Here is a 13,082-nt window from a genome sequence, read left to right on the forward strand (position 1 = left end):
TCAATATCTCAGATGAGAATAAATGCAACAATCCTCAATAAAATACAAGCAAACCAAATTTAACAACACATTAAAAAGATCATTCACCATAATCAAGTGGGATTCATCATAAGGATGCAAGGATGGTTCAACACATGCAAAACAACAAATGTGATCTCTATCACATTAACAAAATCAAGAACAAAAATCATATGACCATTTCAACTGATGCTAAAAAAAAGAGCATGTGATAAAATTTCACATCTCTTCATGATTAAGAACTCTCAACAATCTGCTTTGAGGATATACCTCAAAATAATAAAAAGCATATATGACAGACCCACAGCTAATGTCACATTGAATGGACAAAGACTGAAAGGCTTTCCTCTAAAATTTGGAACAAGATAAAGTTGCCACTTTTACCACTTTTATTCAACACAGTACTGGAAGTCCTGAACAACAAATGAGTCAATGAAGAAATTAGAGCAATTAGGCAGGAGAAAGAAATAAACGGTATCTAGACTGGAAAGGAAAAAGTCAAATTAGATTTGTTCACAGATGACATAATCTCACATTTAGAAAAACCCGAAGACTCCATCAAAAAACTATTAGAACCAATAAATGAATTCAGTAAAAGTTGCAGGATACAAAATCAATATATAAAAATCAGTAGCACTTTTATACACCAAAACTGAACAATCTAGAAAAGAAATCAACAGAGCAATCCCATGTATAATAACTACAAAGAAATAAAATACCTAGAAATAAATTTAACCAAAGATTTAAAAAGATCTCTACAATAAAAACTATAAAACGCTGTTGCAAGAAATTGAAGAAGACACAACAAAAATGAAAAATATCTTGTGTTCATGGATTGGAAGAATTCATATTGTTAAGATGTTCATCACCCAATGTGATCTACAGATTCAATGCAATCTCTATCAAAGTACCAATGGCATTCTTCACAGAAATAGAAAGAACAACTCTAAAATTTGTGTGGAACCAAAAAAGAGTCTGAATAACCAAAGGAAAAGAAAATGTGGTACATATACACAATGGAATACCATCTGGCCATTAAAAAGAATGAAATCCTGTCATTTTCATCGACATGGATGAAACTGGAGGTTATTATATTAAGTGAAATAAGCCAGGCACAGGAAGACAAATACTGCATGTTCTCACTCATTTGTGGGAACTAAAGAAGGTGATCTCATGGAGGTAGAGAATAGAACGATAGATAACAGAGACTTGGAAGGGTGGGAAAGGGTGAATAAAGAGGTTGGTTAATGGCTACAAAAATACAGTTAGATGGAATAAGTCCTGGTGTTGAATAGCACAGTAGGGTGACTTTGGTTAACAACAATTCATTGTATATTTAAAAATAGCTAGAAAACAGAATTTTAAATGTTTCCAACACAAAGAAATGATACGTATTTGAGATGATGGATATCCTAATTACCCTAATTTGATCATTACACATTGTATGCACGTATTGGAATGTCACATGTACACCAGAAATATATAGTTATTATGTAGCCATTTTTTAAATCTTGATTTAAAGAACTTCCCCCCAAATTTCAATGCTACTTGAGAAGAATAATGTGAATTCATTGTCAGCTTCACATTCATCTAACATTTAATATTATGTTTTTAAATTCATGTTGTCTCTCTAATTCTCACAATTTTCCTAAATATTGACATTATATGCCCTATTTTATAGTAAAATAAACTGGCATTCTGAAAGGTAGAGCAGCTTACCCAGGGTACACAGCTACTAGGAGGGGAGCCCCTGATACAGGCCCCCTATCCTGAGTCCAGAGCTCTTTTAATGAGCTCCCATGCATCCTCAGCATGGGTTAATTTACTCTGTCCTTAGCAGAGAGCAGAACATAATAGAATGGGGCTAGTGTTAATAAGCTCTGACTGGGGAGGAGAGGAGCAGCAGAGGGCCTGGTTTTGGTAGATGGGAACTGAGGACTGCCATACACAGTCCTGGGTAGCCAGGAGTAACAGGGCAGCGTGGACCTGGGCCTTAGAGAGAGGAGAAAGCCTAAGACAAGATGCGTGTTGGTGACAGTGCCAGCTTTTACAGGATCTCCCATCACCTACCTCTTTTTTTTTTCCCCTGATTAAGGAACTTGCTGTGGATGAGGTGGTTGAGGCTAATGCGGTCAAAAAATATTCAGGAAACGTATTCATGCTGGACAAGCTAGACCAGACCACAGGTGCAACACTTGGGGATCACAAAGCCTTAGCCTCCTGCAGCACACGGGAAAGCAGTGGTTTGAATCAGAGTTGTTTGAGTGAAATCAGTAACAAAGTGCTTCAGGGAAGAAATCTCATTTTCAAGAGCAGATTTTGAGATGATTCAAAACTGGAACATCTGACAGTGGGAGGCTCCAGGAACATTCTCCAGGGCCTGACTAGTTGTTCTAAACCACAGGTAGGTCCAGGGCTTTTTGGCAAGCTATGAGAGATCCCAAGTCATTTGCACTCAGTACTCGATGAGCAAAGGCAGCCCTGTCGGGTGTAATGATACCGGCCAGTGTGAAGGATACCTGTGCAAATGGGAGGGTCCACTCCATCCTGGTGATGGAGAGGGATGTTTTGTTCAGTGGTCTGTGCGCATGTGCACTTTGTTCCAGCTTCTGTTGGAAAAATCACTTTCTGATTTCTGCGTTCTTCCTTTGATCTTGCCCAGTAAGAACTCACCCTCCAAGCATGAAAATTGCTTCCATTTATTGAAAACCTGTGTCAGGTATTACTATAGCATACTCCTACAAAGTAGATAGTCTCACCTCCCTTTTCCAGCTTAGGACTCTCACCTCTGGAAACAGGAAGGGGCTTGCTCAATACTGTACAGCTAAGTCAGTGATGTCCACTGTGACCAGCCCCGAAGCCTGAGCACACCAGAGAGTTTCAGAGCTGACCATCCCTGGGATGGTTGTGAATGGCACTGCCTGGTCCACATACATGCAATGAAGGGCATAAAACTTGTATTTCCTGCGTACCAAGAAATCCCTCTCACTCTGAGTTTCCAGACCTGCTCACAGCTATACATTGAGACCAGGAGAGCCTCAAGAGGCCCGAAGCCTGTGTCAAATGTTCTTCCAGAAGCCCTCAGGACAGTCCTCACCCATCTATGGATTAGACAAACTAGATCACGCACTCCTGGAGTGCTGCAGCACACCTGGAAGGTATTCAATAAATGCTCCCTTTTCCTGTCCTCGCCATTTCCCATGTGTGACATGTTGGCCTACAACTACCATGGGTGTCTTGGAATTCTCTTGAAGCTGGCCTGGGGTGCGGGTTTCATCACACTCCCGCTAGGGTCATAGCCAGATGCACTAAGCACTTACTTCTTGCCAGCCATGCTGCTTTGCAGTTTGGATACATCATCTATTTGAGTGCTTCCAGCAGTGCAATGGAGCAGGTATTACCATTATCCCAATAGAAATGAGCTCCTTGGGAGGCTGAGGTGGGAAGATCACTTGAACTGGGGAGGTCAACACTGTAGTGAGCTGTGATCACGACACTGCACTCCAGCCTGGATGAAAAAGCAAGACCCTGTCTCAAAAAACAAACAAACAAACAACAACAAAAAAAACAAGACACTGAAGGGGGGGAAGTTACATCACTGGTCTAATATATTACTCAGAATAAACAGTAGATATGAGATGTAAACATGAGTCTTTCCATCTTCACAATCTGAGTTCCTAATCAGTCCTTTATTTAGCCTCCCTTGGAAGTCTCTGGAATTTCTCTAGACCTCACCCCAGTGGTGGTCCTAGTGACCCCAGAGCTCCCCTTTGTCACAGAGTGAAGGACTGAAGAGCAGCACCTTCGACTCAGAGGAAGTCACAGGCCCATGGGTGACTCAAGACGCCCAGCGGTATCCTTGGTATCGGGCTGGGGGTGTAATTAGGGAAACACTCTGACTTGTGCTATCTCTGCTGCAGGTTTGGGAATCGTAGCCCCGTCGGTACTTGTAAGACTAATGACTGCACAAGAAATCTTCAAACCATAAAAATTGGTATTTCCTACATCCTGGAAAGGATGCTACTCCAAAACTTTACCTGCTACTCCAAATGCTATTTTTTTAATTGCTAACCATTTAGATAGCTTCTATAATATTTCAAAATTTGTAATAAGCTCCCTCAGAGCCTAAGCAGAGAGAAACAGAATCACAAGGCCTCCTACACTTATCTAGACTGTGGTACTTTGGCCCTGTCCTCTTATCTTGTCTGAAAATGGCATATGATTTTGTTGTATCTTATTTTAGAGCGAAGCATTTAGATTACATGTCTTTTAAATAGGATCTGGTTCCGATTTTTTTTTCCTCAGAAAGACAGTGTTCAGTTCTATTCGTCAGAGCAGAAAATCAGTCTCTTAACAAATCATCCACAGGTAGGAAATATAAACGCACTTCAAAATTCTGGAGAAAAAAAAGATGCATTGTGCACAGCCTAGCAACTATGAATTGATTAATTCTAACCCATGTCTTTTCTCATTAGATCTAAAATCCCACCATGCTAACTGCCCATTATTTTCCGCACTGCTTATTTTCTGCACACCAAATAAAAGGCCTTGACCCTTCAAGGAATAACCCAATTTCTCCAGAGGAAAGATATTATTTGACCAGAATATTCTTTAACAACAAAATAAGGATCACAACCTTACCATATAAAGCTCTTGAAAACAAGACTAAATAAATTCTGAATAAAACCAATTATAATTTCTACAATATGTGGGTGCTGCTGATCAAATTGTTAAAGGGTTGTGTGCTTGTGGCTTAGTTTTTTTTTCTTTTTTCTTCTCAGTTTTATCTTTAGCTTTGTTTGGTTTTGCAAGAATGAAAGGGGAAGGGCCTCCTAACCAACCCCACAGATCAGTTCCGGCCAGCCTTGAGGCTCACAGGGTTTATGGTCACTGACTTCATTGAGCCAGGGAGCACGGAAGTGCCGCCACTGTGCAACTTGGGTTTTCTTTATCCTGCAGTTTTTACCTCAGCAGAACTGCACACCAGAGACTCCCTCCAGCTCTTCGTGTGTGGCTCTCTCAAGAGCAAGCTGTGGGTCTGTGAGTGTTTATGTGTGCTTTTCTTCACTTCACACTTATTGAAAAGTGTGTATGTGAGAGGGTGGGGTGTGTGTGTCAAAGAGAGTGAAGAAGAGAAGGAGAGACAGATCAGTTGATTCTGCGGCCTCGGCTCCAGCATCCCTCAGTTGGGAGCTTCTGTAGCCAGGTGATCACTTGGAGTGCATAGCTCGGAGATGCAGTCCCCCTGGAAAATCCTTACGGTGGCACCTCTATTCTTGCTCCTGTCTCTTCAGTCCTCGGCCTCTCCAGCCTACGATGACCTGTCCAGGCCCAGCTACTCAAATGGGCACACCTGTGTAGGTATGTAAATAGATATTTTTGTATTTTTTATATAGACATAACAATGGGGTCCAATACTTTGCTTGCATAATAAATCACATATTTTATTACATCAAGAGTTGTAGGATTCCAAGTAAGGCAGCAATAACCTCACCGACATAGAGAAATGTAGACTCCAAGAGTAGACATTGACACTACATACATCTATGTGAATACAAAGCGTACTAGTTTAAATTGGGCATAAAACTCTTCCACCTCATTGGTGATTGGAATTTTTTCTTCTAGTATAGGTAAATATTATTTCAGGCTATTTTAACCTGAAATTTTCACTGCTTTTCATGGGCTTTGACTTCATACAGACACATCTGGGTTTGAATCACTGCCCGCCTCCTACTCTTCTCTCCCATTTCCTGCTGGCTGTGGAAACCTGCAGCAATGTACTTAACCCTCTCCCAGCTTCTGTGTCCTTATTGGTGAACTGAAGCTAATGAGACCCATCTCGTAGGGATACCATGAAAATTGTGACCATGCGTGTAAATCTGTGGCATGTGCACACGGTAAGGACTCAACCATCTTAGCTTCCTTCCGTCTCTCAGAGAATCCAGATATGGTGATCATCTGGAGACGATGAGCACTGATATGGTTTCTTGGCTTATCTGTTAATGAAGTGTTTTATTTCCAAGAGGTTTTTCTTGTTTGTTTTTTTGGATGAGAGTAGGAGGTAAGGTAAGATCTTTGCTATTCACATTGTAGCTCTCATAACATGGGAATCCTCATACCAGTGGTGGCATTTAGATGGTACAGTCCATGGAGCCACGTAGACTCAGAACTCTGAGTAGTAAGTAATTGTTCAACGAGCAGACCTCAAAATAGAATCCTAGCTTGAGAAGTCAGGAAAATAACTCTCAGATAAGTCTGGTGGCCACGTGCAGGAAACGGAAAATCTGGACACAGATTCTGACACTTAGGAATTGTCTCTGGAGACAATATGGAAATATATCTGAATTAGTCCTACTTCCTCAAAATCATGGCCTCAGGTCATTGTACATGTTAGGAGGTGCACCTCTACTTCCGAGGTTTTTTTTGTTTGTTTGTTTGTTTGAGATGGATTATTGCACTGTCACCTGGGCTGGAGTACAGTGGCACAGTCTCAGCTCACTGCAACCTCTGCCTCTCTGGTTCACGTGATTCTCCTGCATCAGCCTCCTGAGTAGCTGGGATTACAGGTGTGCATGACCATATCTGGCTAACTTTGGGTATTTTTAGTAGACATGGGGTTTCACTATGTTGGCCACACTGGTCTCGAACTCCTGACCTCGTGATCTGCCTGCCTCGGCCTCCCAAAGTGCTGGGATTACAGGCATAAGCCACTGTGCCCAGCCTCCAAAGTCTTGTTTTAGTTAAGACCCAGATTCCCCAAGACTTAATATTTTCCAGAGACTAAGAGGCAGAGGTGTGTGGTCCTTTGAACCATGCCTGGGAGATCATCCTCCCCCAGTTTTTGGTTTCCTTAAATAATTATTTACCACCTTTTCATTTTTCTCAAAACAAAACCCTACTGCCTATCAAATGGAAATACACTTGAGAAAAGCGCAGATGAAATCAGTTTTACTTCTGGGCTCATTGCAAACTAAATGTTTGAGTTTGGGCAAGTTGTCAGGGCTGAGATCCTTGGACCTTCACTTCAGTAAAATGGACAGGAGATACTCATTCCTTTATCTGCCCTGTTCCCAGTGAGGTCATAGAGGGTAAGAAGGAGGTGTTGGGGAGATTTCAGGATGGGGTTGCTCTGGTTTTCTATTGCTGCATCAAAAATTACAATAATAACCATTTTGTTGTATTATGATTTTATCGGTGAAAAATTTGTTCAAACACTGGCTGGTGATTCTTGTTCTCCATGCAGGAGTGACTGAGGTTAGGAGATGGTATTTGGATGGTGAATAGATGGATCTGGGACTGACAAAAACAGCTTCACTCACATATTTGGCACCTTGGGGGTGCTAGAGGCTAGAGGGTTGGCTCATCTGGAAGTGCCATCAGAGTGCCCATACATGGCTGTCCTGGGTAGTAGGCCTTCTTACTTGGCAGCTTAGGAATCCCAGAGAGAATTCCAAAAGATAGGAATTAGAAGCTGCCAATCTTTCAAGTTTGGGGTCTGGAAATGGGCACGGCATTACTTGCCGTCTTCCATTGCTCAAAGCATTCACAGGTTCCTCCACCCAGACTCCAACGGAGGGGGCGTAGACCCTTCATTTTGATGGAGAGAGTCAAGAAATGTGTGGTCATCTCTATTATCCACAGAGTTATACTTTGATTGCCCATACAAATTCTCGTGGCCCCAAGAGCTTTGAGACTCTGTTGCTGATTAGGTTTGAGGATGATTTAGCACCCATTTTCCCAGCAACTTACAACTTCTTCTGGCTAACTCTGCCTGGGTGACTTATTCACCTGTTGTCATAATAGCAAGAGGGGTGGGTGCAGGAGGAGTCCAGTCTTGTGATGAACATGTACTGAGCACTGCCTATGTGCTGAGACAGGGGCTGAAGCCAGACCAACTTGGTGCTTCACTGTTTGAAGTCGGCTTTTGAGGGAGATGGGATTAGAAATGTGTGTGCAGGGGAGTTTATTGAGAAGTGCTCTTGGCAAAAAGACCAGCAAGAGAGGAAGGCACTGGGGTTGGCAGGGAGAAGGCGGACTGTGCTGCAGCCATAAAAGAAGGCCTAGTGGATCCCACTGAGAGCTCTAGGACTAAAATAGCTCTTCACAGTTGTCCTGAAGTCGGTGCAGGTATTGGAATTTCCACATCAAACAGTCCCTGGATGTGACCTGACCCTAGGGGAGGGCTGTAATTTTGAGATATCTCCCATTGGTGGAGACAGTTCTGGCAAGGGATTCTAGTGCTGGCATAATCCTCCAGAACAAGGGCTCCAGAAGCTGGGGAGCAAGTGTCTCCTGAAAGGGGATCCTGGGGTGTACCTACTGAAAGGGTTGCATGTGGGAAGCATCTCAGGAAGCAGTGAGGTCCGCTGTCTTGCAGCTGGAGAGAAGAGGAAGAAGGGTGTGGAAGAGGGGAGAGAAAAGAAGGAACTGTTGATTGGAATTCTTCTAACTCTACATTTGTTGCCAACACCCTAACAACTTTCTGACAAAAAGCAGGATTATATGCCTTCAAACCTCCAACAGAAAGGCGGTCCCCCAAACATTTCCGTGCACTCACTCCTCACATGGCCACTGAATATGCAAGACCCTGCGCTCAGAGCCAGGGATACACAGACAAAGGAGAAGAAGGATTTTTAGAATGTCTGTCTTCAGGAAATTCACTGTCCAGTTTAGAGGAAAATGAGAACCTGGAGCCTTGTAGAGATTACAATACTTTAAAATGAATGTTGAACTTGGCCCTTAGTGCCCTTGATAATACCCTTTCTCTAGAACTCTTTCAACTGCAAATGCCAGAGCCAGCAGAGCACTATGAAATGCAGGGCAGAGGCTCACAGCTGGGAAGTGGGCTCTGCGGACTCTGCTCATAAAGCCACCTGGGGAAGGTGAAGTAATAGCCTCAGAAAGAGTGTTTAAAACTTTAAAATTTTAGGCCTTGTGTGGTGGCTTATGCCTGTAATCCCAGCACTTTGGGAGGCCGAGGTGGGCAGATCACGAGGTCAGGAGATTGAGACCAGCCTGGCCAATATGGTGAAAACCCATCTCTACCAAAAAAAAAAAAAAACCTATATATATATATATATATATATATATATATATATATATATAAATTAGCAGGACATGGTGGCGCATGCCTGTAGTCCCAGCTACTCAGGGGACTGAGGCAGAAGAATCGCTTGAACCTGAGAGGCAGAGGTTGCAGTGAGCTAAGATCGCACCACCACACTCCAGCCTGGCCAACAGAGAAAGACTCCGTCTCAAAAAAATAAAAAAGATCAAAAAAGAAACTTTAGAATTCTAGAAACACTTCTACCTGAATATTGCTAGTCAAAGAAGGAAGTTTTAGTTATCTCAAAGATTCCGTTGCATTCACCTGCTTGCTGAAAGACCCCAGGCCATAAAAACTTTTCTGAGCAAAAGGTGATTAGGCAGCTGGATTTCTGATCATCCCAACTGAGCAAGAATGATTCATCTTTTTTTTTTTTTTAAATAAGGACAAAGTCCTACTCTATCACCCAGGCTACAGTACAGTGGTACAATTATAGCACATTGCCGCCTCAACAGTCCAGGCTCTAGTGATTCCCTCACCTCAGCCTCCCCTGTAACTGGGACTACAGGTGCACACCACCATGCCTGCCTAATTGTTTTATTTTTATTTTTGTGGAGACAGAGTCTCATTATGTTGTCCAGGCTGGTCTCAAACTTCTGGGCCCAAGCAATCTGTCTTCCCCGGCCTCCCAAAATGCTGTGATTATAAGCATGAGCCACTCTGTCCAGCCCTCTTCATTTTTGTTAGTTGTCAGTTGTCTTTCAATTGCCATTCCAACATAAATTCTTACCTTGATCATAAAAGGATACCCTTGCCTTCATTTATAAGATCATGATAACATAAAATATTTATATCACCTTCTCAACACATGTAAGAAGTTCTTCCTTCCTATTTTTCATCAAGGTCAACTGAATTAGTTGGGTTTCATCCATTTTTATGAAGATTATTGTTGAGTAACCATATTTGTTTCTTACTCATAAAGTTTGTTTTGCTACTGGTTTCCCCAGTGCTTCTCCATGGGGCTAGTACCTTCCATCTTTTCTCTGACTTGAATGTGGACTAATTGGAATGATGCCTGGAGAAAGTCACTACAGGCAGGTGCTATTCAGTCACACAAATTACATTTGCAAGTTAATAATTACAATAATTGCCAACATTTACTGGACATTGTGTGACAAATTATCTTCCAAAAGGTTTACATTTATTAAGCCATTTAATCATGTAATGACCTTATGAAGTCTGTATTATCTTTATCCTCATTTGGTAAGTAAAAAAACAAAGACAGAAATAAGTAACTTGTTCAAGGTTACATAACTAGTTAAAATTTGGCTCATTCCTCACTTTAATTGTGATTATGTTATTGTAGACGTGATTAAATCAGGGTTATATATTTTTCCCATATTATTTCAAATAATAGCTTTATTGAGAAATATGATTCATGTATCATAAATTTACCCTTTTAAAGTGTAAAAGTGGCATTTAGTATATTCATGAGTTGTGCATTGATCACCAATATCTAATTCCAGAACACTTTATTGCTCCCCGCAAAAATCCAATTCTCTTAGCAGTCACTCCCCATTTCCTTTTCTCTATAGCCCCTGGAAATCACCTGTCTACTTCCTGTCTCTATGGGCATTTCACATAAATAGGATAATATAAAACATGGCCTTTTGCTACAGGTCTCTTTCACTTAGCATAATGTTTTCAACGTTCATTCATGTTGTAGCATGTATCAACCTTATTTCTTCTTATGGCTGAATAATATTCTATTGTATGGACCTACTTGGTTTTGTCACTTATTCATTGTTGATGGACATTTGAGTTGTTTTCACTTCCTGGTGATTATGTATAATTCTGCTATGAATATTCATGTACAAGATTTTGTGTGGACATGTGTTTTTATTTCTCTTGGATGTATACCTAGGAGTGGAATTTCTAGGGCATGTGGTAATTCCATCTTTAACATTTTGAGGAACTGCCAAACTGTTTTCCAAGAAGCTGCACCATTTTACATTTCTACCAGCGGTTTATGAAAGTTGTAATTTCTCCACCTTCTTCCCAACACTTAGTTATTTATCATTTTGCTATCGCCATCATAGTAGCTGTGGAGTGAGATCTCATTTTTTGTTTTAATTTGTATTTCCCAAATGATAGTGATGGAGCATCTTCTCATGTGCTTATTGGCCATTTGTATATCTTCTTTGAAAAGAATTTCTACTCAAATATTTTTCTCCTCTTTAAATTGGGTTTGTCTTTTTATTGTTGAATTGTAACAATTCTCCATATATTCTAGATACAAGTCTCTTTTGAAATATATGATTCACAAATATTTTCTCCCATTCTGTGTTTCCTTCCCCCACTTTCATAATGGTGTCCTTTCAAGAGCAAAATGTAGTAAGTTTGATGGAATTCAATGTATCTAATTTTTCTTTTGTCTCTTGTATTTTTGGTGTCATATCTAAGACCTGTATTTTAAAACTGTTGTTGCAGTTATTGACTTTCTCTTGTCATATGCTTGTTTCTATATCTTATTTCCCAGATACTGAGTTCCTCACCACCAATATAGCAACCAGGAGCGAAACTCCTGGGGTTGCAAGTAACAGGAATCAACTTAAATTAGGTTAAGCAAAAAAAAGGAAGAAAAAAAAAGAGGAAATTTGCTTGTGAGAATTCCAAGAGTGAATTTTAAAATCAAAAGGAGAAAACAGGCCTACAAATCAAGCTAGGAAACAAAAAATGTTGGCTGCCAGGATCCCAGAGAGTTCTCTCTCCTGGCGCGTTGCCGCTGCCTCCATCTCTATCCCTACAGACCAGCTGGTTTAATGCTCTCCACCCTTTGGCTGACTACTGGCTCCCACAAGCCCTGAGTTTGTATGTGGTAGTTCAGCCCACAGAGGTGGGTTCACCTTCTGGTTACCAATTCCAACTTCCCAGCAGACAGAATTTGAGCTAAGTCTTTAGTCCACTGAATAAGGGGCGGGTGGGAGTGGGGAGAGCTTGAAGTACGGAGATGGCTGCCAGGCTTATGGCAGGAGGTCTCACTGAAGCGGAGGTATTGTTGTGACTGGAGGGATACTCCAAAATGAGCCCTCACGGAAGTTACTGAGCTATTGAGCCTACATCCCCATCACAAACAACCCCAGTTCCCACAGTGGGGAACCAACGAGAAGATCTGAGGACGTGGCCATAAATGTATTCCCAAAGCAGATTGAAGCTGTGGAAAGCCCCAAGGTCCCCTTCCCCAGTGTATCATATTTGTTAGCACTGAACAGTATGTCCCATTTGAACACTAAGCAAATGCGGGGTCGACTATGCTTGAACAGGCTGTGCCTCTTTCTGCCACTTTTCAAATGTTGCAGAATCAATAATTAGACATGTTCATTTTTGCAAAACATTTCTTTACATGGCTGATTTAGGGGGAAAATAATCCTTGTGTTTCTAAGTCATTGACATTTAAATTAATTCACTGAATGTTGTTTTTTTTAAAGGCACTATTTGGTACTCAGGAAGCTTTTTAAAAGGTTAAGAAAAACCTGACTTTTTCCCTTACTCACATTTGGTTAAATATAAAGTGCCTTCAGTGTCAGGTTATAATCCCCTCTCCACACCCGCATACCACACACAGAGTGGTCCAAGATGACTTCATAGTTTGATTGATGAACAGACAGAGGTGGCCGCATAATTTCAAGCCAATGTGAGCAATAAAATAACAGTGTCACTGACAAGAATAGGAAGGATTTAGACAGAGCCAACAGAAGGCTGAAAATTTATTATCACAACATAGACACACAGAAATTTCACTCTATTTCTCTATAACTAAACGCTTGTTCATAAGACACTGTTTCTGTTGATAGCAGAAAACATTTCATCTTGCCATTTATGTTGTTAAATTTAGTCTTCTTTGGGTAACTTAGCTTTTCCTCTTCCTTCCCTCCTCTGTGAGGGTTGATCTAAGTTCTCCAGGAGGACTTACCCGTCACTCTGATGTTCACGGTTCTCAGCCTTTGGAGGTGGTCTC

At 41.3% G+C, this 13,082-nt stretch overlaps 1 protein-coding gene across 2 annotated transcripts in view; it reads left to right on the forward strand.

Moving 5' to 3' along the window:
* Window positions 1–4,747: 4,747 nt before the first annotated feature.
* The window catches only part of AOAH (acyloxyacyl hydrolase), a 228,137-nt gene continuing 219,802 nt past the window's right edge, over window positions 4,748–13,082 (forward strand). For both annotated transcript variants that reach the window (XM_073008965.1, XM_073008964.1), the window contains exon 1: window positions 4,748–5,379. In XM_073008965.1, the coding sequence (XP_072865066.1) occupies window positions 5,253–5,379 (127 nt within the window). In that variant the 5' untranslated portion in view covers window positions 4,748–5,252. The remainder of the gene's footprint in view (window positions 5,380–13,082) is intronic.

This window comes from Chlorocebus sabaeus, chromosome 21 (genome assembly GCF_047675955.1).
Source record: "Chlorocebus sabaeus isolate Y175 chromosome 21, mChlSab1.0.hap1, whole genome shotgun sequence".
Taxonomy (NCBI): Eukaryota; Metazoa; Chordata; class Mammalia; order Primates; family Cercopithecidae; genus Chlorocebus; species Chlorocebus sabaeus.